General features: G+C 40.6%; 1 protein-coding gene across 1 annotated transcript in view; it reads right to left on the minus strand.

Annotated features, from left to right (window-relative positions):
- Window positions 1-356: 356 nt before the first annotated feature.
- ADPRHL1 (ADP-ribosylhydrolase like 1) overlaps window positions 357-27,453 on the minus strand; it is a 33,637-nt gene continuing 6,540 nt past the window's right edge. The window contains exons 2-7 of the mRNA XM_073327368.1: window positions 20,952-21,116; window positions 15,890-16,015; window positions 13,848-13,988; window positions 8,686-8,813; window positions 4,355-4,487; window positions 357-1,230 (exon numbers count right to left, since the gene is read on the minus strand). Of these exons, the coding sequence (XP_073183469.1) occupies window positions 1,073-1,230; window positions 4,355-4,487; window positions 8,686-8,813; window positions 13,848-13,988; window positions 15,890-16,015; window positions 20,952-21,116 (851 nt within the window). The 3' untranslated portion in view covers window positions 357-1,072. The remainder of the gene's footprint in view (window positions 1,231-4,354; window positions 4,488-8,685; window positions 8,814-13,847; window positions 13,989-15,889; window positions 16,016-20,951; window positions 21,117-27,453) is intronic.

Consider the following 27,453-nt stretch of genomic DNA (forward strand, 5'->3'; position numbering starts at 1 on the left):
GAAGTTATTCCAGATTTATGCCAGTATTATAGATCAGAATATGATTCAGTAAATTCTACTATTAGTTTTATTCACATCAGATACTAGTTTTTAACCTGGCCATATAGTTAGTTGGTTTTCTGTTTTAAAAGCCAAAGTAACTGTTTTCTCTCCAGGCCTCTTTGGGAGAGGAATCTCAGTCACACGAAACACATTATAGCCTGGCTGGTGACGTACTACAGCTCTTTAATGGCCTCAGACAAAAATTCTGATACTGACACAGCAACATATAAGTGTGATCTGAAAATGAAGAAATGATGCTTATGAAGAGCATAAGATTAATTTATTTACAAATATTTCAGCCAGTTGACTTTTTAAAAGAGTTTTGAAGAGTCTAGAGTGAAAAAAAAAACATAATAATGCAGAAATGTTAAACACAATGATGCTTTGCTGTACCTTGGAAGTGTTGCTAGTGTTGGCCTTTCCTTTCTGGAAGCTTCTCACATAACAATACATATACACCATAGTGCTGACAAAGGGTTAACATTTCATTAATGAATAATCTGTGACACAGTAGAGTTGCAAATATTACAGAGGCATGAGATGTGAGGCGGAGGAAAGAGGGAGGTGGAAGAATTGTTAAAAGTTTAAAATCTACAGGGAATGGAACATCCTCACAAAAGGATCATACTATTAGTTCAGAAGAAAAGCATTAGTTTTGAAAATTAATTATATATGTGTGCAAGATACTACTGATGATAGCTTTTTAAGGGTGGCATTAGTAAGGTAGGCAGAATTTTGATAATAAGAGGGTTTTAGTTATTTATATATATTTTTATTTAAAATAATCTCACTGACCTGGATTGTACTATAAGAGCAAGTTTGGTACTCAAAAATCCCTGTATCTATGAAAAACTGAACATTTACAGTGTCCAGTTACTCTTGAATGACTCAGCTAACTGCACTTATACACATTCCACATAGCCTTTTAGAACTAAACCTCACCAGCCTAGAACAGCGTTATTATAATTAGTCAGTTATCTACAGTGTTTGACAGAGTCTTTATAGAAAGAGAAAAATGGCAGAAACTGCTTTACTTTTCCTCTGTGGATCGTCGGTAAAGAGACTCGCCCAAGTATTCTAGCCTCTCCCTCTGTTCAAGATCCTGGTACAAGCCTTTGGGAACCTTGTTCAGGCCGTAAAGTAATCCATACAAGCAGCCGGCAATAGATCCAGTGGCTGCACTCTCACCTGTAAAATTAAACACAACCGTGTGCAGTTCTGTTGTTGTGAAAAATGCACTCTCCTTTGCAGATATATCACTACACAGAGAAGGAAGCTTTAAGCCACTGCAGAACAGATTTTTACTTATATGTGGTGTGCCAAAGAGACTCTCAGAATGGTAGCTCTAGGGAGTTCACCAACCAACTGGAATTTCAAGCCTCCACCTTTGCCAGCAGTAATGGGTCAGACTGCATAATGTACTCCTGGGGAAATTCTGCCCCAAAAAGTTAAAAATTCTGCACACAATATTTTAAAATTCTGCATATTTTATTTGTTAAAATAATGCAAAATAATCAGGCTGGTTTCAATTATTTTGGTAATTTATGTAAACTACAATACAATGGATGGAGTTCGGGAGTAAGGAGCATTGGAGGAAATCCCCAAACCCCCTCTGTCTAATAGTAATGTAGCGAGTATTGACCCTTTACTTCTAGTTATTAGTCAACAAATATATGCACCCATATGCTCAGTGTTACATCATAGGCAACGGAAGAGCAAGCAAGGGCTGGGTATTCAAACTCACAATTTATATTGGCTACTGACCATCTCCAGAAAGGTCAGTAGCAATCAGTTCATGGAGCACATTTTGCTAGGAAATTTTAAAAATTTAGACCAGTTCTACTCTCTAAAACACCATAAGCATTTATAAGGCCACACTGTCCTTTACAGTAAGGATCCTTTACACCACTCTGGCAATGTAAAGGAGCCTTAACATTTTTACACCTGTTTTACACTCTTGGGGAAATTCACTAAGAACAATCGGAACAATTCATTAAGCAGGCAGGTTGCTACATTCTGCTCTGCCTGACAGGATAGAGCCTCCCCCATGCCTCCCTCCTCAGAAACACGCCAAAGCCCTGCCATGCCAAGCATGCTGCAATAGTGAGTGAAAGGGATAGAGTATCTCTCTCTCTCTCATACACACTGCCCAGACTGCCCAGCCCCCCAGTGGTGATTTACATCTCTACCGGAAGCTCCGGGAGGCCAAACCGACCTGTCTGCACTGCCGGGGAGGGGCGCGTGACTGCTCTTGTGCCTTCCCTTTGCTTCCCCACCAGAAATAATTTTTCTGCAGGGAAGCAAAGAAATTTGCGGGGGCCATGAATTCTGTGCATGGGTTGAAGCTTCAGTGCTGCTGACCCTTGAGCTAATAATGCAGTGGGTATGCTGCAGCTTAAATGACAACTACTCATCAGCTGTTAAATCAGTCACTCTGCTAATCAAACCATGCTGCGTGGCTCAAATGTTATTTCGCAGTGTAGCTGCTCTCACTGAGCTAGGCTAGCTCACGTGGAGTAACGCGTGTGTACTAACTCACACTAACAGCTGCAGTGAAGACCAGCCTTAACCATGAGTTTAATATGTACTGACACATTCATTGTGATACCAAATGAACACTTGGGTTGGCCCCAATATTCCATTTAGTGCAGATGTTGTGGGGCAGAATCCCTGCCTTGCTTTGTGTGCTAAGTGGCACAAAGGGATTGGAAACCTGTCGCTCCCTTGCTATGGATACCCCCTCCACAGGGGAGTCTCCAGCAGGCAACAAGCTAACAGTACTGTCTCCTGCTGCTGTAGAGAGTGTACAAAAAACTTGGTATTTTCTGCCCGTGCTCCCTCTACCTCACTGATTACGTTGGTTCACAAGCAAGGAAACCTGTGTGCCATTAGAATCATGCTGGGAGGGCAACAAGTCCATTTGCCAAATGGACAAAAGTCAATTCAGTAAGCAGCAATGCTGTCCGGCTGCTTAAAGGGCAGCACATTGCATCATTTCGATTAGAAGGGACTTTTCGTGGGGCATCTAGCTAATGCGCTGCCTCACAAATACAGGATCAGCAGATTTTATTTTACAATTATTATTAAATGGTGAAAGCAACAATCTTTACATTTAAAAGGTAATAGTTAATCCAATGAAAACAATATATTTGATATTGTTTCAGAGAAAGAGAATGTGGTTAACGCAAATAAAAAGCAATGATATCAGCTGCTCATCTGATCAAATAAGGGAGCCATTGGCTGGGGAGGAGCCAGGGGACAGAGAAAAGCCAGGTCCTCCAACCCCGAAGTCCCTGACTTACTGCTCTTTTCCTTTTGGGAGGAAGCTTCTGCAACAAAACATCCCCCTTCTCTTAAATGGCTCTCAGGGTGCAACAAACCATCGCAGTTAACCCAGTGCTAGAAAGGAAGAGTAGCTACAGAAGAAACCACTAGATTGCAAGATCTTTAGGGCAGGGAAAGTATCTTATTACTGTAATTAATCATTTAAAATCACATAATGGCTGTGTGTATGTATCCATGGTATCTTGTGTTGAGATCCCATTAACTCTCCCAAAGCTAAGTCGGGGTGGGTTGGGTCAGCAGCGCAGACAGAGGGTCTCCATGGAATACCTAGGTTGATTGTTGATGGCATCCTGCTGGGTGAATCTGCAGTGTTGGTGATTCAGCATGAGGGTAGGGGGCAGGGCACAGTGATGTTGAAGGAGCTATCTTTGGCATGAGTTGCAACACAAAGATATTAACCACTTGTGTCCCTTAAAGAATACATGGTGTTTTTTATAAGAGTAAGGATGTTAAACCAGTGTCCCAGACAAACTACTGCTTAAGTAATTACATACTACCTGCCTGAAAACTCCCTGCAGTTTTAATTGCATTCAGTATTCTTTTTCTTCCCCCATCTTATGCCCTTGTGTTGTTTTCCTGTGTGTGGTTCTATAGCAGCCATCCCAGACAGAGGTTGCTGTTTATAAGTGGTCGTAAAGTGAACCGTAGACATGGATATCCTTAATTTACTTCACAAGCATGTTGTGAGGCTTAATTCACTAATGTCTGTAAAGCACTTTCCGAGTCCTGAATGGCAGGTACTATTGACATAATAACAACACTGATCATGTGACATTGATAAGGAATCAATAATAGGCAATATGGCAGATTTGACTTAGTCAGGAGCTTTACTGCTGAGATGTCTTTTTCAACAGGAGTGAAATTTGTGACTTAAAGGTTGCATCTCATACAATAATGACCATTTTGCCATTTAAACTCCAGGGGATTCAAACACTCGATATTGTAAAGGAACAACAGGATTACTCACCCCCGTGGAACATTGCTCTGTTGCAAAGTTCTGTCCAGTCACCACCACATCCTAAAAGAGCATCATATGCAATCATGGGAGCATCATGGCCTCTTCTTCCACCCCGGCCTTCAGAACTCCACCGCCTGTAAGTCTAAAAGAATAGCTGTCGAGTTGGTCGGAAAATGTTGCAAGCGCTCACCACTTTTCACATGCAGAATGATATACTGTTAGACACTTTTACCCTGAGATGGTTGATAAGGATCTGCATTCAGGGGAAGCTCACTTCGATGTATTTGTGACATTTCGTATGGAGCAACGGAGGAGCGTCTCTGATCTTCCCATTTACAAATGCAACCACAATATTAATTTGAGTTGATATTTTTTCAAAGCCTCCTAACACTGACAAATTTCCTGGTTCCTCTGCTGAATAGTCCCCCCAGAAGCAGCTCTGACTCTCAGGGACAGAGAGAGGCTTTAATGCCAACAGTCATGTAGGCCAGAAGGAAACAAAATACTTGTAACTACTCTGCAGGCTGGATCAGGAGCAAAGGTCTCTAGGATTCAAGTGAGCCAGGAATTTCAAGAAGCTCATCAAGTCAGAGTCTCATTTCACATCTTAAAAGTTCACACTCATAGAAATTAGAGGTGGAAAAGACTTATTAGGTTGTCTTGGTCTCCTCTCAGACAATGAGGAATTGTTCTCCATTCCCCCACCACATATTCTCAAATGTTTTGTCCTGCCCAGTTTTAAATATGTCTTTACTGTGTCCTCTTCCACATTTGTTCAAATGTCTCCACTTCTAGATATTTTATTTCAAATCATTCTTTCTCACCTTGTCCTGCCAGGCTTCCCTTCCTCTCAAAGACTGCTCTGAACAACAATAGTGAAAATGATCTTCAAATACAAGAGGCAGAATACTTCCTCTGCAACAAAAACCCTGGGCATTGTGCACTGGCCCATCAAACAGGCCCTAAAATAGGTACATCAAGACTTTACCTTTTTTACCTGCCCCAATTTCCAAACCACACCCAAAGTGCATGTGTTATGCTTAAAGCAAAAACATTATTTTGATTAAAGATTGGCCTGCAAGCCTGTTTTTTAACCCCTTAACATATAAAATACAATATAGCAATTTGAGTTGTACCTCCTTCAAGTAGGGCTGAATTTAGCCTTGAGCTTCTTGACACATGAGGCCTTTCCTTGCATTTCAGTCTATTCCCTTTATGGTTTACTGAGGACTGTGTTGGAACTGCAAGCTGTCGTGTTAAGAGCAGTGTGTGTGTATTTGTCTGTCTGTCTCTAGTCCCATGTGCAGACTAGTGGGCTCTGTAGCAAAGTGTGGGAGCATTCAGCAGAGTCAGTGTGCAAACCGCCAGCTAGAGTAAGGTGAGATGAGCTGTATCTCTCTGCTTAGGGAGCAGCCAGTTTTGTTTCTCTCTGTTTTGGAGTTCTTGTGTGTTCTGAGAAATAAAGTAGTGTCACATTGCAGCCTTCCAGCAGGACTATTATACATTTTATCTAATTTCTCTGTTTGTATGCTATGAAAATAACTTTCACTTAAGCTTTATATATTTATATACTGTGCACCCACACATATACCAAAGTGGGAGGGGTATCCAGCTAGACTGTAGCATCACTTTCTCCTTACTTTCATGTTTGCAAACAATAGGCAGTGCCTATCTGCTTCTGCTGTCATCTTACACAAGTAGACTCTAAGGCCTTAGTTCTGCATCCCTTATTCATGTGAAGTAGCATTGATTTACACATAAAGTCCCATTGGGATTACTTACATCAGTGCTATTCTGGATCAGGGCTGCAGACATATGTCTCAAGTATCCTTTACTTTGAGAGTTGTCACTCATTTTACTCCTGATGATACCTCCAGATTTGGTGTCTCCGAGCTTTGTTGAAAATTGTTTATCTCAGAAATAAAGAATCTTGAAACTCAGGCTATAGAAAGTTATTGACACTCAAGGAATGAAACTCCAACATTTTAAGCTTCCTGTATGACCGCTTTTTCAGTCGCTCTCATTTTGGGTCTTTATCACACATTGCTTCCAACATTTGAGTCCATAGCTTGAGAGCGATGATTGAAGAATCAAGTCTTAAAATGAGAGTGAGCTACAGTGTCTGTCTATTTGTGCAGTTTACTTAATACACAGTTGAAGAATCAAACTCATATTTACTGCAAGATGATTTGTTCTGATTGTGCCCACTGCCTGCTTCTTGTCCATACAGTCAGGCAGAGTTAACTTATCTTTCATTGCCCCAAATTTCTGGGTATCTAGACATGGCAGCCAATTTTATAGAAACTACTGTATATTCCTTGTTAATCTGAAGAGTATTTATTTTTACAAATAAAAATGGTCTTTTCAAATATATTCCAATAAATAAAATCTGGCTATGTCTGCCTAATATTAAAAGCTTCTGCAGTTTTTGTGTGCATGCTTAAATGGGGGCTTTGCATGGACTGGAGATGCACTCATGATTTTAGAGACCTGTTTGAAAATTTAGCCCCGGACATTTCTCTTTATTGTTGCAATACAAAAGGAGTTCCACGCGCAACTGATAAACTGAAAGGAATGCAGGGAAAAGCACCAAAGAGGATCAAAGTGCAGTTCTACTTTGAAAAGAGGCTGTGAAAGTGGCACAGTGAGGGTTCCATGTATTTCACATTCAGGGAATGCAGATCCAATGTGCTCAGTTTACAAGTAAAAAGATGTAGTTTCCAACTGTCAGTCCTGCAGACAGCCAAGGCGCTGCAAGTCAAGCAAGGGTCTTTCCTTCCTGTGCATCATCAATAACAAAAGCTCAACCTGCCAAAGTGGTCACACAGGTGTAAGTAGAATTTGGTCTTGTCAACTGTCTAAATGGGCCATCTTGATTATCACTACAAAAGTTTTTTTCTCCTGCTGATAATAGCTCATAATTAATTAGCCTCTTACTCCACTTTTTCATGTTCTCTGTATGTCTATATATATCTTCTTCCTCTGTGTTCCATTCTATGCATCCGATGAAGTGAGCTGTAGCCCATGAAAGCTTATGCTCAAATAAATTTGTTAGTCTCTAAGGTGCCACAAGTACTCCTGTCCTTGTAACTGGAATTTAGTCAACTATTCTGTTGATAATGAATGAGGAGGAATGTTATTCAGCTCAGCCTCCCATATAGTAGTTGTATTTACACTAGTAGGAGATAAAACTAGTAAAAACTTATTGTCACTAAAGTAAGAAAATATGACTGAATACACACAGGGAACAGAGCTGTTAAGTGAGCCGGTGCCGTCTTATTATCTACTAATGAATCTACTATTCATTATCATCCATGGGTGCCCTCTATCATATTTCAGAGCATGGAAAAGTTTACGGAGCACCCCATGTTAGTCACTTTTCAGAACAGAACTATGCTCCAAGGGACTGGAAGAACTGACATATGGGGAAAGTTGAAAAGAATTTCATATTTATTGCCAGGCTGCTAAGTAAATTGGAAACATGAGAACTATCTTCAAATACTGGAAAGTCATAAACACCAAAGAAGAAGAGGAATTTATTTAGCTTGGTTCAAGAAGCAATAACTAAAAGTAATGGGATTAAATTAAAAACAGTGTAGACTACAAAACAAAGTACCCTGGGAAGTGATGAAACACCATCTCTTGAGATACTTAAAACAAGACTGGACAAAACCAGTGTAGGAATCGACTCTGTATTGATCAAGGAATGGACTAGGATGGGGATTTTCAAAGAGCCTTGAGAGAGTTATGTGCCAAACTCCCATGGGAATTTCTATGAGAGCTGGTCACCCATTTCCTTTAGGGACCCTTAAAAATTCCAGCCTAGATCTCTGAGTATGTCTTTTCCATCTTTAATAGCCATGATTCATTGCAATTTACTTCTCAATTTCACCCCTTCTCTAGATGTTTAAACATCTGGCCAGTTTGACTTCCCTGATTATTGTATTTCTCCCTGTAATGGTTTATACTGTCTTTAAAGAAAAGAGAAATCATGTTGGGGGATGGGAGAGCAGGGTCCAGGCTACTCTGTTCCCCTTTCGCCCTGATTCCTCTTTTCCTTAAAGTGCCAGTATATGCTGTTTCACTCCCATTCCATGACTGTCGCTTAGAACCTTATTCCTGATTCAGTTGTAACCATTTCTTGTATTAACTCACATATTAAGTAAAGATGGAATAATTTTTCTTGTTAGTAAATAAGCAAAAAACCTTTTCAGAAGAACCCCCATCCTATGGGGCAGAAAAGACATTTAACAACCATCTCAGATTATCTCTCTGGAAATGTGTCTATTAGTAATGAGATTTTCTGAGCTCTTCTTGAAGTTACATTTACAGATTTTTACCTTTTCTCTCTCCTCAGCATCATAATTATCAGGAAAGACGGGTTTATTCTGATTATCTTCAGTGATTTCTCTCTCCTCCAAATAAAACTGCCATTTGGCTTCAAAGTAAAACCAGTGCTCCTGATACTCTGAATGCAAAACAAACTAATGGTGTAATATTTCATCTTGACAAGACTTTCAGGTGCACTTAAATAGCTTTTAAAGAAAGAACAAAACAGGGTTTTCCCAGTAAAACTTTGTATTCTACAGGAATATAACTTTAACAATTCACACACTCAAGCAGGATCAAACTGCATGTTCTATTTGATTATATCAGTGGAACAGGTAACAGAAAGGCAAGAAAAATTAACATGAAAAGAAAGAAAGAAAATTAAAAATGGTAAGAACTGTAGAATTATCTTAAAAACATCCAACAAACTAGAAATACAACATGATATGACATTGAGACAGTGCAACCTTCTTCTGAAACACTATAAAGAAAAAAGATAAATGTGAATTACACGGGAGAAAAATTAGTCTGTGCCTTTGTTTGCTGGTGTTCCTTTATGGCAAATCACGAATACCTAAAACATTTATTTTTGTTTGCTTGAGTTTCTTTAAAATGAAATAATTGGGTGGGAGGTGGGAATGTGCTTTTTTACCTTAGAAATATGAGGACTGTCAAGGCTTACCTTCCCTGGTTTTGCTGGGGGACTCAGAGGTGTGGAATAGAGAGCTTTTCTCCCAATTGTTTGAATTAAACAGGTGTTGAAGATACCAAACAAAATACAAAATCTTTTACACAGCCTGAATATAAATCACTTTCCATCTCAATTATTCAGATTTTATATGTATGATTTCTCTAGTGTAATGAACCTACTAGTTCTTCAGTCATCCATAGAATCTTCCATTAAAAACTGGGTAAACAAAGACCAGAACTTGCACTACAAACAAAACAGGAGGAGAAAACCTTCAGCCCATCTTTATATATCACCTACTTTTTGCTCTGGTCAGTGAGAAAATACAGTGAGTCTTGAAAACTGCAAACACATGCTTAACTTTCTGCGTATGAGTAGCCCCATTATCTTCAATTGGACTACTGATGTCCTTGATTCAGCAAAGCACTTAAGTGTCTGCTTACCTTTTAAGCAAGTGCTTAAATCCAGTCCTATTAACTAAAACACTTAAACATGCAATTAAGTCTTATTGATATCAATGGGCGTACTGTACTCATGTGTAAAGTCAAGCACATGCATATTTATTCGCAGGATTGCGACCATGAGGGGAAAGGTGGAAAAAAGGGATAGGAGGCAAAGACGACTAGAATTAAGAATTCAAAAAGCAGGGAGATGGAGAAAGCCATGAAACAAGCCATTGGAAAGTTGGCACTTCTGTATAGGAGTATGACTGCAGGTGTGTTCAGCATCACTGCTGCTCCAAATTAAATACGAACCAAGTCTGACCTTCTGTTTTTTAATGCCTTCCCTTTCAACCATGGTGACAATCAGGGTACAGACTTCCCAGGGGGAGATCAGAGGGTCGGAACCCAAACCAATAAGCAACTGAATCAAATGACTGTATATGATGTTATTGTATTATGAAAGTGTATCAAGTAAGATATCATATACAAACTGATGACATGCTGGTCATGAATATCCCTGTGTGATGTATGTACCAATGGTGTGTAAAGAGATAAGTACATGCTCTGGAAATATGTTCCTAAAATATGTTGTGGAGAGAGTTGATAAGCAAGCCTGCCTTAGACAAAGGAATGTGGCTTTACATGTCTGGATCAAGCGTTGTAAGCCAGAGGACAATGAAAGTACATTTACATGTAAGATAAACAAAGCCACCCAGCTAACTAGCGGAAAACAGCCTAGTGAGCACACTGGGAAACAGAGTCTGCACCCCTCGGAATTTTTCCTGGCTCTTGAGGTAAAGACATTAGACTTTGGGGAAATATAAAAGGAGCACAAAAAGACATTCTAGTTATCCATCACTTAGGGAACAAAGAGGACAGCACCCTAAGATTCTGTGAAAGTGGGGTCCTCTGACCTGGAGGGCTAGAGTTGCTGGTAACCTGATTTAAGTGAGAAAATTGGTTAGGCAAAGATAACCTGCTAAAATTAAGTTTTAATCACTAGAAAGCATGTTTTATTTTGTTTTGTTTGCAACCACACCTGTCTCCCTTTTCTCTTGCTTAGTATCACCTAAATCTCTGTTCTTTATTTATAAACGTATTCTTAATTTTACTATAAACCATCTCAGTGCTGTTATTTTGAAGTAGAGTGAGTGCTTGGTGAACTTAACAGGCTGGTGTGTGCACTGTCTCTTTGGAGGCAGCGAACTTAGTAATTTCTGTAAGCGTCCAGTGAGAGGGACTGGACGCTGCAGAGAGACATCTTGGGGGGAAGTTGGGAACTGGGGTTCACTGATTGTTACCTGCAAGGCGAGGTTCAGACTGGCAGAGTCTTGAGGAGTTTGCTGGTGAGGAAGAGAGACTGGTGTGGCAGGGAGCTGACACACAATCTGATCTCCAGCAAAGCTCACTCTTGCTGAGGCAAGAGGGGTAACACAGTGGCTTCCGGCTCTAGGTTCCTTGAGGAGAGTGTCACAAACACTCAGACCTGACAGAAAATTAGCAACTGTGCACACATAGTAGTCACTTTTCTAAATGAAGCAATTTGGTTGTTTCTTTTTCTTTTCTTTTTTTCCTCTTCCAAAAAGGCTAAGCAAGTGCTCCTCATTAGGGATTAATATCCTGAAAACACTTCATCTTCATATATCAAAAAACAAAAGCTATTTTTGTATACTCTGGTATTTTCTACCTGCTGGTAACTCTCCCACCCCGCACTTCCCAGCAGAGGGGGTGAAAGTATAATGATAGTAGAGACTACAGCACTCCTGATGCTGCAGCAGTTGCCACAGATCGCTGGGTGGCAGGAGGGAATCCAACCCCCCCACAGAGTTCCCTTGCACCCACACCAGGACCCAGGGTTGCTGCAAAGGGAAGGATTTTGCCAAGGCGCAGGACCTGGAGGAGTCCAACACAGAGAGGGTCCTGTTGGCATTTGCTGACCCTGGTGGTGTCATGCCGAACATACCATGAGGTACTTTCATTCTGTTACAGGAAGCCCAAGCAGCAGTTGATTAATATCTTAAAAGAAATTCTATGTTTGAAAAAGCAGAGTGAAAATGTCTACCTGCCCCTTAAAAAACAGGAGAGTATTTTAAGAGAAAAATAGTTCTGGTTTAAATAAACCACCACACACAATTGATTTGATCATCATGTGATTTTAAAACTGGCCTAAAAACTCAAAAGACCTAGCAATTATCTCTGCTTTTCTGTTGCACTCATCAGCATAGTACCCTGGTGCTAAAAACATAAATGATTCTCCTCCCCCGCCCCCTCCGCAACACTGCTGTAAGGTAGGGAAGTATTATTATCCCCATTTTACAGATGGAAGACGTGAGGAACAAAGTTAAGTGATTTTCCTAGTCCGATGGAAAATCTGTAGCAAAGCCAGAAATTAAACCCAGACCTCCCAGAGTCCTGGGCCTGAACCACAAAACCATCCTTCCTGTCTTTCGGCCCAATTTTTCAACCCTTACGGGTGTTGAGTACTTACTTGCATGCCATGAGTAGTCATACTGAAGTCAATGGAGTACACATGAGAGTAAGTGTAACTTAGTGAGAGCAATAGACCTTTTGTGATTAAATGGGTCTCATTGTCTTGTGACTGAAACAAAAAAAGGCTTCTCAGAAATGGTTTTCTAAAAATGTAGGGCTCTGTTCAGCAGAAATTCTCTTCAGTGCATCTCAGCAGCCAAGGGACTCGCGCCTGAGGTGGGAGATATTTTTCCCCTTCCAAAATAGCCCCAAGCTCCACAATGCCATTATTATACAATGCATTCTTCAGGAGTCCCACATATCTTTACACATCTGTGGGTTCACCCTGGTGGAGTGACAGGACCCTTCTGTAAGGTCAGTCAAAGAGAGACCTCTATATACTAATCCTGCACCTGCTGCTGTTAGGTCTAGTCTATAAAAAAAAGAACAACAACAACCTTAGAGCAGAAGAGGCTACAGTAAAAGAATTCAGTGTGTTCCAGAAAAGCTTCTTGTTTGTCCACAATTTTTTGAGCTGCAACTTTATCTCGCAAATAAATCTTAGTTCTTGGACGCTCCAAGTAAAGATTTATATGTAGTCTAATCATTCCCCAGCATTCCCCAGGCCCCTGTAACCTTTTAGAACAGATGGAAAAAACATTTCATAGGTAACACTTTTACATCAAAGTGACTTTGGAAGTGTATTAAGTTAAATCAAATTAAGGACCCTTTAATTCTGAGCAAAAGCATCTACACAGGAATTTAATTTGGTTTAACTAATCCACTTTAAATTCACTCATTGAGCTACTTACAATTAACTTTCCGAAGCGTCCTCCTGTAGACAAGCTCCTATAGACATTTGTTCACATTAGGACAACAATACTACAATACGGTGATCCTAGGCAAACAGGCACTAAAAAGCTGTTATGTATAAGATGCATTAACATTATTTATCACAGGAGTCCTGTTTCACTCAGCTGTTTTGAACAATGAGTACAACAGAACATATTCCAAATGTTTGCACGGAATAGCAACAGCCAGATTTGAACATGCAGACAAAGGATGAATTAACTGTTCTCTAAATATATGCATCTCCAAATGCGTTATGGCTTCCACTGGCAAAATGAGGAGTGTCTATTGAATTTCTAATGGAAAAAGTTGTACTGATCACTTGGGTCTCTTCTACTATACCATTTGATGGAATGCAGCTGAAACAGCTTAAATCTCAGCACACATGCTTTGCAAATGATTTGCTGACCAACATTCTTCCTACCTTGTAATGACATCGGAAGACTCCTTAAAAAATAAATCTGTGCAGTTTAGCATTATCATTATTGTTTTGTCTGTTTATATAGTGCCATTAGTGTGCTAGGCAACTTGCAAGCCATATGAAAACAAGGCCCCTACCCTGAACAGCTTGCAGTCTAATGTGCAGACAATGTGGAAAGACAACATGTTAGCACAGGAGATGATGTGAACTAACAAAAGTGGCGCAATTGAGCAGTGAAGTTTAATGGGTGTCTTTATAGGTGACTGGTTTTTTTAAAAAATAGTTTTAGTTTAGGAGTGTTACCTGCCATGTGTCGAATGGTCTTTTTGCAATATTCTTCAGCCATTGGGACCACCTTCATCATTTCCCTTCCCCACTGCACAAGTGGTTTTCCTTGTATTGCATATGATACAAATAGAGCTGTACAAAAGGACCCTAAAAAGCCTAGAATTAACATATAATATTAATAATTACTAACATGTGATCTACATTTCTACTGTAATAGTAATAATAAAGACATCTTTAACATAGCCTCAGTAAAATCATTACTAGCTGTGTCATATCTTTAGGATGGTTTAACAAATCCATCTGACCTATGTCTTTCTGTTTAACAGGTTGACACTTAGTCTGTCAGGACTCTTGGCTGAAGCATGCTGCTCACTGGATGACGACTTATTTGACATATCAGGGAGATTCTGGTGTCAGTGGTACAACATGACAGCAAATAATGCAGACATCCAAAATAAATATCATGTGTTCATATGATACTTAAAAATCTTTTAACTCAAGTCACATGGAACAACTGACATGGACCAAGTAATTCAGTTATACTCGAAATCACTTGTTTACAAAATCATTCAGCTTGCAGACTGATTACGATTTTAGATGTAATACTGTTTCTTGCTCATTTTACTCTGAGTAACTAAGTCATTTCTTCATAGACATTGTGCATGCTACTATGTTCTGTACTTCAGGGTTCTTCCTATTTTGTTTTGGGATCTAACTGCCCTCAATAGGAAGCTGTGCAAGTAGTCTATGGTGTATATCTGCAGGTTGCGGATCATGGAATTTCACTGTGTTCAAGATAATATTGTCTTTTAAGAGACACTCGCAATGTTGGCTGAGTCAGAAAATGACTTGCTTGTTTTCTTATATCTACTTGTGAAATTTTTGAGCTTTTTTTCAAACACAGCCAAAAATACTGAGTGTAAACTTGAAAATAAAGCTAAGAAACCAGCTCGGTAATTGTAGACACTAAAGCCCCAATGCACAGCACTGGAACATGTGCTTAACTTCAAGCATATGAGTCAATGGTACTGCTCACATATTTAAAGTTAAGCACTGACCTAAGTGTCTTGCTGGATCAGGGCCTTATTCCTTATAAGAACATCCCCACCTTTTGGGCCATTCAATCTTTTTAGCACCTCAAGGTGTCAGACTATGCCATAATTCTGCTTCTCCCCACAGAATGCATTTTCCTGAGAGCATGGTCAAAGAGCAAAGGTGCAATAAGAAGCATGCCACTCACTGGTGCAGATTGTGTGTTTGTTAAAGACATGGTCAACATGAAACATCGAAATAAAACAGTACAGAATGCAACTAGTTGCATTAAGTTAGGAATACAATCATAAAGCCCTCATATGTGATTTGATTTGATATTTTGTTGGTGGCACTAGATTTATTAAATATGAAACTGTGCTATAGGGAAAAAGTTTGCTGATAGAGTAATGCTGGTCTTCAAGGAATTGTCAGGAGTAAAAATTGTCAGGAGTATTTTACAAAGTTACATCTCCAAATGAAACCATTACACCTGCTCCATGTCATAGTTCATTGTGTGTTTCTCTACTACTGTTTAAGTGGCACAGAAATATAAAAATGAACCTTCAGAACACAAACAAATGACATATTTGGATTTCTTCCTAAAACATGTGGATTTGGAAACATCTTGATATCCAATTTGCTCTCTTCACATCTATAGCTAACATAATCTGATGAGGTAAGACCCCATAACAGAAAAACAGTATCTTCTGAAGGATAAACCTGCGTGTTCACAGGGTCTTCTGGATAAAAGTGAAATTGTTACACAGTAATTTGAGCAGGATAGTAACATGCAAATTCTTCAGTCATTACAAGTGATGTTTAAGGGGGTTTTCCACCCTACAGCTGGAGTTGCTATGTATTGAACAAATACCTCATGGATGGCATGGCTCAAGTCAGAACCTAGGGGTCTCCAGATACGGCAGTAGTTCAACCAAGTGAGCTAACAGGAGCTGTGCTAGTCTGTTCCAAATTGATTATTAGTCATACATATCACAGGCAAATAATTTTATTTCAGTGGATGTTACCTGTAGGGTGATTATGAGTCATTCGTCCACATTCGATGCTCACTTCAATAAGAGTTTCTAGCCTCTCAGGCTTCCAGTATTTCATCCCTAAACACATGGCTTTTGTAGCAGCTCCAAATCCAGAACCTACGTTAAAAAATGTTACAGGCTTTAAAAAGGAAATAATTATACACAAAATGTAGAATGCCATTGGAAACAAGCATATTTTGCTAATTCAAATAACATTTAGGGAACAGCAAGCTATCAGTCAAACTGTACCGCAGTTTTCATAGCCTCACACATGGATCCGTGCCTCCACATGTGGAAACCTCATTACAATTGTCATTAAAAGTCCTGTAAGGAACACTGTAGGTGCACAAAAATAAGTGTTCTCCCTTTTCCCTTATTTCCCAGTGGGAGCAGCGATTGGCCGAACCTGTGGACGCGGCAGGTAAACAAACCAGCTTGGCCCGCCAGGGGCTTTCCCTGAACAAGCAGTGGACTTTGAGAACCACTGCTGTAGTGGTTTTAGACTCTTTTGCTCTGTCCCATAGGGTTGCACCCTTTTGTTCCAGTCCCACTTTGCCCACCATTTCTGGTCCCCCTCTGTTTTTCATTCTTCTACATTCAAGTCAGGCTGTTTTCTTCTTCTCCTTCAAGCTGACATGGGCACCAGTGGGGGGAACATTGAGACCACGGGGGAGAGAGTCTTCCTCATCTCACTTCCATTCCCTAGTGCCATGATGGCCTCTAGCAGCTGAGTGGTGTAACTGCAGGAAAAGACCCCCTCAGTGCCTGTAGCCCTGGCCTACAGCATGCTCAGTGCAGAGAGAAACTTGGAGAATTTAGCTGCCAAACCCTAACAAGACTCTCCATTTAGGTGTATTGGCAGAGTTACAGCAAAAGGTACATCTCTGATACCAGGGTGACCCACCTGTCAAATTTCAAGTCTTTGGTCTAGAGCATGGAGGGCCCAAAGCTACTCAATTAAATGGTTAGGAGAATTTTTTTTAACACTGGCAAAACAACATATTTCCCCATAATCTCTTAGAAACAGCTAAACCATGTTTGTTGAAGTCTTAAAAAAAATTCAGCCCAAGGCAAATGCCCAGCATGGAAAATTTCAGCCTGAACGATTAAAGTTTAGCAAGGTTCTGAGTCACTGAAAACAGGGTCTTACAATGGAAAACATTAGGCAACATTAACTACAATCACTGCCAGTTCAGCCTATAATACTAGAATCACTTCATCCTTTAATAAAAAGAAAAGGAGTACGTGTGGCACCTTAGAGACTAACAAATTTATTTGAGCATAAGCTTTCGTGAGCTATAGCTCACTTCATCCTTTAATGTAATTCAGCTACTTCTGAAACAGAATATGGCCATTATTTGACAGTGTACAGAAACAGCACACAACAGTTTATCACAAGAAGTGACTAGGATCACTGTATCCAGAGGAAATTGAGCACACAAAATTTATGTAGGCAATATGTAGTTACCCGCTCTGCAATTTTCTCCAGGACATGGAGGCCAACATAGCAACTTTTGCAAAAGTGAGACACTCTAGAATGACCACAAGAAACCAAGAATTTGGTTCTAACCTCATCTGAAAGATTAATCTCATCACCAGACTTTCAGTTCTACTGGAATCTTCTAATCTCGTGAAGACATTTAGATGCTTGGGTATAGGGAATCCCTCACCTCAATTAAATTGTGCTCTGCTCTCAAGATTTAAAAAAATCCTTCTTGAAATATACAGATCTGCATTTTTTATCTGCAGAATAGTTTGGCAAAACACAAGATGAAGCAGTGGGGGCAAAAAACTTAACTGGCTTCAAGACCGAGCTTGATAAGTTATGGAAGGGATGGTATGATGAGACTGCCTACAATGGTATGTAGTTGATCTGTGACTGTTAACAGCAAATATTTCCAATGGCTAGTGATGGGACACTAGATAGATTGGGCTCTGAGTTACTACAGAGAATTCTTTCGTAGGTGTCTGACTGGTGCATCTTGCCCACCTTCTCAGGGTCTAACTGATCACCATATTTGAAGTTGGAAAAGAATTTTCGTCTGTGTCAGATTGGCAGAGACCCTGGAGGTGTTTTGCCTTCCTCTGCAGCATGGGGCATGGGTCACTTGCAGGTTTACACTAGTGTAATGGTTGATTCTCTGTAACTTGAAGTCTTTAAACCATGATTTGAGGACTTCAGTAACTCAGCCAGAGGTTAGGGGTCTATTACAGGAGTGGGTGGGCAAGGTCCTGTGGCCTGCAATATGCAGGAGGTCAGACTAGATGATCAGGATGGTCCCTTCTGACCTTAAAATCTATAAGTTTTCATTTTAGAGAATTCTAGCTTAAGGCATCCTAAGAACCATACCTCCAGCATGAGAAGAAGAAGAAGGAGAAGGCTGAGAAGAATAGATAGGAACCCGAAGAGCTAATTAAACTATGTAACGGTGATACTCTGTTTCTAGAGGTATATATAGCTTTCTCAGGGTCACCCATGCAGTCTCCGTCTGCTTGAATTTCCTCAGCCTCGACTTAAAATCAGCTAGAGCATGCATAGTGCCCATCACAGGGGCATTGCCCAGTCCCTGACACACAGGAGGAGTAAATGGACTGGAGTTGCCAGGATTACTTTCCTTCCCTCCCAGAAGCTGTGTTGAGGAACTGAGCATGTGAGAGCAGACCTATTCATGTTGAAGAGAGTTGGCTGCAGAAGGGCAAAAATAAACAATGATGGCATGCACTGCAGTGTTTTGGTCCTGATATTGCATCAATATTTGATGCTGTTGAGTGGTGTTGATGCAGTGTCATATCACAGCGATACAGTATCATATCAACCCAGTGAGATTTACATTACTATATTTTAGTGACTGTGACTATTTCATTTGTTGATAAAGTGGCTCTCCGGTTCTTCAAGGTTAAACTGTATGTATATGTGTGTATATATTACTAAATGTATAGCTTATTTAACCTTGAAGACCTGGAGAGTCACAAATTAAATAGTCAGAGAGACCCTCAAATATATATTATGTATATACACCAATCTCTCACTATGTGACAGAGAACAGTGCTAAAGGATGGTAGGGTTATCAGTGAAGAAAAAATTGGTCTTGGGAGTTTAATGCTGTAGCTATCTGAACGAAGATAATATAATCAGATCTTTCGTTTTCCGCCACTGAAGAGTTACACTGAAAAGATTATCTATCTATAGGGTGACCAGACATCCCATTTTAAAGGGACAGTCCGGTATTTAAGTCCTCCTGCAGGTGTCCTGACTTTTTCTTAAAAACAGGCAAATTGTCCGGTATTTTCTGTCTCACCCCCATCAGTACTGGCAGGTCCTGTTGCTGGCCAGATCCCTGATTGCCAGCTGCCTGCCCACCACCGGTGAGTGTGTTTGTGTGTGGGGGGTCAAGTGGCCAACAATAGGGGTGGGTGTGCAAGGCTGTTGGCGGGGCAAAGCTGCAGTATATGGGGGTGGCCGCTCCCACTGCAAGGCCCTCAGTGCAGCCCCCACTGCGTGTTGGCTCTTGACCAGCAGGGTCCCATCCCCCAACCTGTTTCTGGATGGCACTGGCTGGGCACTGCGAGCTCTGGTGGCTTGGGAGTGAGGGCAGGCACCAGGTAGTGGCTGGCTACATGTTGCCTCTGCTGCCCACCCATTGGCCCTTTACATGCTCCCCTTCTCACTGTCCTCTCCCTGCTTTGCCCCTTCACCCTCCCCACCTGCCCCAGCCCCGCTGCTCCTCCATATCTCCCTTGGCAGGACGTGTCCCATTCCCAGCGGTGTGCTGAGAACCAGCCCCTGGACAGAGCGCTCAGCTCATCAGCAGCCTGGCTGGCAGGCTCCTTCTGTCCCCCACTGCCTCTGGCTGGGCTGGCGCCCCAGGAAAGCCCAAGACCCTCCAGCCCTCAGCACTGGCCCGGAGGAGCCGAGCCCTGGTGCACAATGCATCCTAAAGGGCGTAGCCACTTCTTGCCCATGCTGTAGACGGGGGACAGGAGGCAGCTGGGTTATATCGGTGGTCAGCAGCAGCCTGGAGGTGTTAGCTGCCTCTCAACACTGTGAGGGCAGGAAGAGACAAGCTACTTTCAGCCACAGGAGAGCAGGGAGGGAGGGAAGAGATGAGCTCTTCAAAGACATGAGCCAGGTCATCCCTTCTCCCCACCTCCCCTGTGGCTGGAAGCAGCTCCCATCCTTTCCCTCCCACACAGTGCCAAAAGGCTGCCGCTGGCCACATTCTGGTGTGAACCCTGGCAGAAATCTAGAGAGGGGAGGCATGTGACCCTGCTTGCCCCACCCATGTGTTGCCTTGGGAAGATGCAGCGCCAGTTATCAGGAGAGGCGGGTCCATCCTGGGGGTCCAGCCAGGCATGGAGCATGGAGAGTGCCAGGCAGGAAGGGGTTGGGTTGGTCAGTCACCCCCCTCATGTGAGAGAGGTGTACGGGAATGTGTGTGTGTCACCTCTCCCTGTGTGAACCCTAAAGCCTTAGGGGTAAGAAGGTAAATAAAAAGAATCCAACTACGCTGCATTTATTTTAACAGGGGCTCAGTCAACTTGATGTTAATTTGAACGTTTGTACTGCATAGTTGTGATTGATTGCCATTGAACTCGCTTGAATACAAGTAATTTTACCAGGTGTCCCGTATTCAGCATAGGGAAATATGATCACCCTATCTATCTATCTCAACTGCAAGCTCAACAATTTGTCTTTTTCAGTGGGATCATTAAAAAGATCAAAAACTAGAGAAACAAAAATGGAAACATGGTGGAAAATAGTCTTTAAAATAAACATGAAATTCAGTGACAAAATTCTGGACCCAGAAGCATACAGCCGGGAATAAAGTTTCTTTAAATAGATGTTAAGCAGGCCAGAGTTGATTTACAAAAGGACATAGTGCCCTACAAAAGGAATTTCTTGCATATCACTTGCCATTTTTGGACAAACCTAGCATTGTTACAGTAGTAATATCTTATTTGTGGAGGGGAAAAATAATCTATTTCTAGATATTTAACTTTAAAATAAATGTGTTATTAACTATCAATATATAACAGATAGAAAATACTGTACCCTTTTCATTAAATGGTGTGTGCCAAGCTAGGAGATAGTTATCTGGTTTTAACTGTGAGCAACCTTCAATGGTAGCGGGGTCTGACCATTTCCCTGGAAGTTTGTCAATAATCTCAACATAGCGTTTTACCAAGTCACGATACAGGTCTTCTAAACACCAGTAATCTGTTCAGAATAAAGAATAAAGGACCATTATTAGTGGTAAAAAGAAGAGGGGAATCATGCAACCCAATCATGCATTTTTCAAATACTACTATTTTTCATTTCTAATTTATGTGAAGATTTGTTAAACATAAATGAATACAAACCCGTTTATACAAACCATTAAAACAGTCCTGGAGAGGGTACATCTGCATCTCCGTCCAAATTGCAATAAATAATATAAACAAGCAAAAGCAGAAAACACTAGAGAGACATATTTTCATTTAGTTAGTTAGTTATTATTTTAATTCCCTCCAGTGACTGTTGCTTCAGCACCCATTTAGGCCCTCATTGAACAAGGTACTTAAACATGTGCCTCACTTTAAGGCCGTGAGAAGTCCCTTTGACTTTAATATGGCTATTCAAGTGCTTAAAATTATGTACATGCTTTAATACCTTGACAAACCAGAGCCTCTGAGTTTATATGTGGACACTAGTCCAGTTCAAGACTGAATTACCCTGTTTAAAAAATTGCCACTCGCTAGTTTTCAATTCTACTGGTTCATGCGTAATTAAGCACAGGGGCAAATTAGTGGTTTTTAATATATTTTTATTAATTGTAAATTTTATATAATTATTGATCATTTATTTAGATTTGCGGACTTTTTGGTGCAGAGGTCCATGTCTTCCTATATTTCTTCAGTGTCCAACACAATGAACTCTTGATCCTTGGTGGGTGTTACCATGATATAAATTATGATGATGAGGATGGTTAATAATAATAGTGAATCTCTATACTCTTTGTGATTTTCTTAGCAAATGCAGGGGCGGCCCTAGACTAGCTGCCTGCAACTGGTGCCATAGGCGAACCATGCAGTCATGTCTCCCCACCCCCAAGCCCCAAGGGCAGATCTAGGCTGAGGTTTTTGGTAAACTGGGAAACATTTTGCCCCTTTTTTCCTTTTAATGTTTTTTAAGCATTTTTTTTTAAACATTGGCTTAATTATTCGGTTTGTCCGTAGGTCCAACCAATGTTTCTGAGATCCGATAAAATAGAGACACGAAATTTTCAGAATAGATTTGTACACAACAGCTAGATGATATTTCAGTCCGATTTCAAATAGAAATGCATTAAAATGTTAATTATAATTTTTTATTACAAATCCAAAACTATCCATTACGCTATCCTGCTTTAACTGCCATTACCACCACATCCAATATAGAAAGAAATAAGAAAACTCTTCAATGAATTTTAACCTGTATTTAAAAAACACTCCGAATAAAAAATGCTCTGGGCTCTTAAAACATGACTTTTCTTGGTTTAAGTTTTGAAAATTCAGTCACTAGTTCTTTTAGATCCAATTTTCCAGCTATTTCATGCTCTATTGACATTGTCGCAAGTCCAACAAGTCTCTCTTGCACCATTGTTGAACGCAGATAAGTTTTTATCAATTTTAACTTGAGAAGCTACGTTCCCCACTAGCTACAGAAACTGGCAAAGTTAAAAGGATGCGAAGAGTTAAAAAAATGTTTGGAAAATTGTCTGTGAGTTTATTTTCACAAACAAACTTCAGTACTTCTTCAGGAGTGGAATGTGTCTTAAGTCACCTTGTAAAAGCCTGAAGCTTACTACACAAATCTGTAGCATCAATGTCTTTTGAATTTTCACGAGTCAATGCCAACTCCAGTTTTATACAAAATTCTCTTATCTGTTTTGCTGTTTTCTTTTGCAAGCTGTGGATATCATACAGACAGCCAAATACTGACTGCTGCATCTGTTGAAATCTTTCGTCAACCGAGTGAATAGCAGTATCAAGGACTGTGAAGTAGAAATTCACTTTGAACCTTTGTTTTGGGTTCTGAATGGGTGTGTCTCGTCCTTCATATGAAAACTGCGGTTTCTTTTGCCGAATGCGAACTGGCTCTGGTTCAAATTCTGTCGGAAAGTCTATTTCTTCAGCAAGCTCAAGAGAATCTATCAGTGTTCTTTCGAACCCTTCATCACTTCTGAATTTCTCCAGAATATTTTTAGTTTGCTACAATTTTTGAATAGCAGAATGTATGTTCAAGTTCTTTTCCTGAAGCTGCTTACTAGTGAGGTTAATTTTGAAAAGGATATTATATCACAAAATGAGTGAAGTCACAAATTTGAACTTGGAAAGGCCATTTGCAAGAGCTTCTGCATCTGAACATACCACATTGTCAGATGATCCAGAAATTTCAATTAGGGCATCATAAATGTTTCCAAGTTCATAGCAAAGAGGCTTCAAAGCATCAATGCAACCCTCCCATCTTGTCTGACTACGTGGTTTCACAGTTAGAGAATTCACATGGCAAGTCAGAATCTCCCAACGGCGTGTTGAGCCCGAGAAAAACACATAAACATGTTACACCAGGTCAAAGAAACTGCTTGCCTCCAAACAGCATCTAGCAGCATAATTGACAACCAAATTCAGAGAATGCACACTGCAAGGAACAAAAAAGGCCCTAGGATTGATTTCCATCATTCTCCTTTGCACACCTTTGTCTTTACCCTTCATATTACTCCCATTATCATAGCCTTGGCCATATAAATTTTCAACAGATAACGACATTGTTTCAAGCTCTTGTAGAATAGTTTCAGTCATAAATGCTTCAGTTGTCTCCTTCAGTGGTACGAAACCCAAAAAATGTTCCCTATGAGCACTTTAACATTATCTTTGTCAGCAGACTTTTCCATAGCCACAAAACGAATGATCATCATCATTTGTTCAATATGACTCACATCTGATGTACAGTCCAGTATTATTGAAAAGTATTTTGCAGAATGGGCAGCTTCTACAATTTTCTTTTTAATGGCATTTGCTAGGATTTGAATCAGTTCATTCTGCATATTTTTTCCTAAGTAATGAATCTGTGTTTCATGATCAGTTATTTTACGTAGGTACTCCTTCATGACTGGATCAACCAAAGCTAGGTATTCAACAAATTTTAAAAAGTTTCCATTACCTGGAGTGTAATTTTTCATTTCTACTGCAGCCGTGGAATGCTAAATTTTGCCCACTGAGAATACTCACTAAACAGACACTCTAATACTTGTTGCCAATATTCTTCTTTTTTCCTTGATCACACATACATTTTCTTCATCAGTAGTTTTTCCTTTTTTCAATCATAATTCAAGTTCTTTCCAATTTTGAAAACATTCCACATGTTCTGTACTCTTTCACGTGAAGAGAGAATTGAAGATATGTTTTTCCAGTCCTTCGAACCATTTTCAGTAAGTGATGTACCAATTGCTTGATTTCTAAACAACTTGCAGCAAAAGCAAAACACAGAGTCCTTTGACACTGAATATTGTAACCAGTTTCAATGAATTTCTTCCCCATTAATGAGTTTCCTCTTGTAATGCCGAGCAGAGAATTTTCTTTTATTTCCATCCTTAGGGAAGGGAAAATCATGAACTGGTTTGGGTCCATGTTCCACGAGAATTTGCTGCACACTGTCATCACATCTGGGCCATGAAGCTGGGTCCCCATATGGTAACTTGTTTGTAACTTCCTCATCCTTTCTTCCTTCTACTTTATTTACTTCAATTTCTGCATGTGTCTCTTAAGGTGAATAAATTTTCTCCAACTTCCATATCAGTCTGATGCTGTGAGCTGCCTTCATCTAGAAATAAGTTTCTATCATCTTGAGTTTCCAAACTGTTTTTTTGTGGATGTGAGCTACCCTCATCTCGAAGTAATATACCTTCATCTTGATGTTCCAAACTGCTTCCATGCGGATGTGAGCTAACCTCCTCTCCAAGTAAAATTCCCTCATCTGGATGCTGTGAACTGCTTCCATCTTTATTTGGATTAAAGTGACGATACTTCAGGAAGGATCCCTACTGTTTTGCTTGGTCCTTTTCTTTCTCAGCCTTTCATTTACGATACTCAGCTCCTGAGGGTTTTCTTTTCCTCTTTCTGACATGGGGCATTTGAATATTGTAATGTACTGTGCTCCTGACAGCAAGCATTATAGCTTTAAGGATGGCTGGCACACCCACCACATAACTGGCAATTTAAAGCACATTGCAGCCATCCCAACATGTCTTTTCACTGCTTAAAGGTTCAGTGATTAGTAACATACACTCACTTACCTATTAAAACAGTCAGTTACAGCATTTACATGGAAATAAAATGACCTTTTTTGACGTTATAACCTGACACCGGTTGTTTGGAAAGTAATCCGCTTCCTCGCGGTTACCCGCTTGGAGTGTGACGTCATCACTTTTGTAGTCTATTAAGCATTAATACTGTTACTTTTCTTTTATTGACCTTATTTATTACATGTGAACCAGTTATAACAAAGAAAAGTTCATAATTATACAGCCCGATAATAACACTAAGGTTTAATAACTCTTAAAGATACTCACATTTTGGATTTATAACACTGAAAGATGTTATTCTTTATTCTTTGGCACTAAGAAACACAATTTTCCACAGTATTCGCTTGATTCTTAACCATCTACCTGTGACGTGTGTTAAAATGACCATTTGACGTGTATCAACTCACAACATCTCCGCTCTACATGAATTTCCGGCTATGCGATCTTGATGTATATTTGAGTTAGGTGTCACTAGCATTGCAGCTCTTGCTGCTGGCAGATGTGTTTCATTGTGGCTGAGTTATTGCTTATCAAAATTGCAGAGTGGGTCATCTTGACCCTATGTCGCAAATTTAAAAAAAATTTCACTAAAATATTATTTATTTTTGCAGTAAATAAAGGATCTGACATATTAATAAATTCTCAGAAATGTAGAGAAATGAATTATAATTCATATTTCCTCCGTACGCGCACAGGAATTGAAATAATGACATCATTATTTTATTTGTATTTTTTTTCATCTTTTTCTTTTTTTTTCATTTTCTTTTTTTTTTTCATTTGATTTTTCTCCCCTCGAATTTGGCACCCAATTTAACTTGGCACCCTAGGTGACCACCTAGTTCACCTATATGGATGGACCACCCTGAAATGATTCTCTGAAATATGGTCATTAACTACATTTACTTGTTGGTTATTTCTACTGTGCTGAAACCTGAGGTCTTCACTGAGAGCCCTTAGTCATGTTGAATAATACATTGCTTCTTCAGTAGGGCTACCTGTTGGACTAAATTACTAAGTACACCAACACCTCATCAGCTCATTCCAATTGGGCTTAAAAGAATGCACCTGGACCCTTGAGGGAAGAGAGACCTGGTGAGTCAGGGCTGCCTGGGTCAGTTAGGAAAGGGCTGATGAGATCTGCCAGAGACCGGGGCAGGGGCAGGAGGTCCCTTTAGGAAGCTGCAGATGGTTCCTGGGGAAGGCTGGAGAGCAACAAGGGGGGGTTTGCTGGCTAACTTCCTCAAGCCAGAGAATCAGGGCTGGAGACCAGAAAGCAGCAGAGGGAAGTACCTGCTGGCTCTATGCTGGAGAGCTGAAGCGGAGAGCCAAAGAGGGCTGAAGGCAGGGAGCAGCTGATGCGCTTACTCACTGACATCTCCACACTGGAGAGCTGGATCCAGGGGAACTGTGAGAGAGCTAGGGGGACAGAGGGATGCTCTCCTGGTGAAGATGCACTTCCAGCAGAGAGGCTGTGGGGATTCCTGCTGGGAAGAGAGGGGTTGCACTCCATCCGGCCAGAGCAGAGGGACGGAAAATTACTGACTGGGAGCCTCAGTGTGGTGGAAGATACCAGAGTGTTGTATGGAAAGACTCACAGCAGAGATGCTGGTGGGCTGCCCACTGGGAAGAGTGGGGTGTTAAGGACAGTATACACTGGGTGTAGGAAACTGATTATGTTTGGGACTTTTGTTGGGGATTTTTTGAATGATGTTTTGGTAATAAACTGGCCCCAAGGAGGGCTGTTATTCAAGCAAGACAACCTGAAATTGAGTTACTGGGAACTCTGAATGGGGAAACTGAGGCAGGAGTACCTGTTGGGCTGCAGGATGGTGCTCTATGACAGGAACAAATAGTGAAAATCACATGCCTCAGGCATCCTGTGGGGAAAGCTCATCTAATAACACCTCTATTTCAGTCACTGTCCAGTTCTTCAGAATAATGGAAGAGAGTCAATTTAAGGCAAGGAATGCAGGCTCATAATCCAGGGATGTTCTTTAAATGACCATATATGCAGTAAAACAAGGTTAAAAACAGCAGTTTCCCTTCTTCCATCTGTAGCGTATCATATAAAACATATCCCTCAACCCACATGGAATCCCAGAGGAGCAAGGACATCTTCAAGCCACCCCCTGCCCCCCATTTCAGACTTAGCCAGATGCCATTTTATGTAGGTGGGAAACAAGAGGCAGAAATGTATCAGTTGGGTAGGCACATGCTTCCTTGCACATCAGC

Source organism: Lepidochelys kempii, chromosome 1, assembly GCF_965140265.1.
Source record: "Lepidochelys kempii isolate rLepKem1 chromosome 1, rLepKem1.hap2, whole genome shotgun sequence".
NCBI classification, from domain to species: domain Eukaryota; kingdom Metazoa; phylum Chordata; order Testudines; family Cheloniidae; genus Lepidochelys; species Lepidochelys kempii.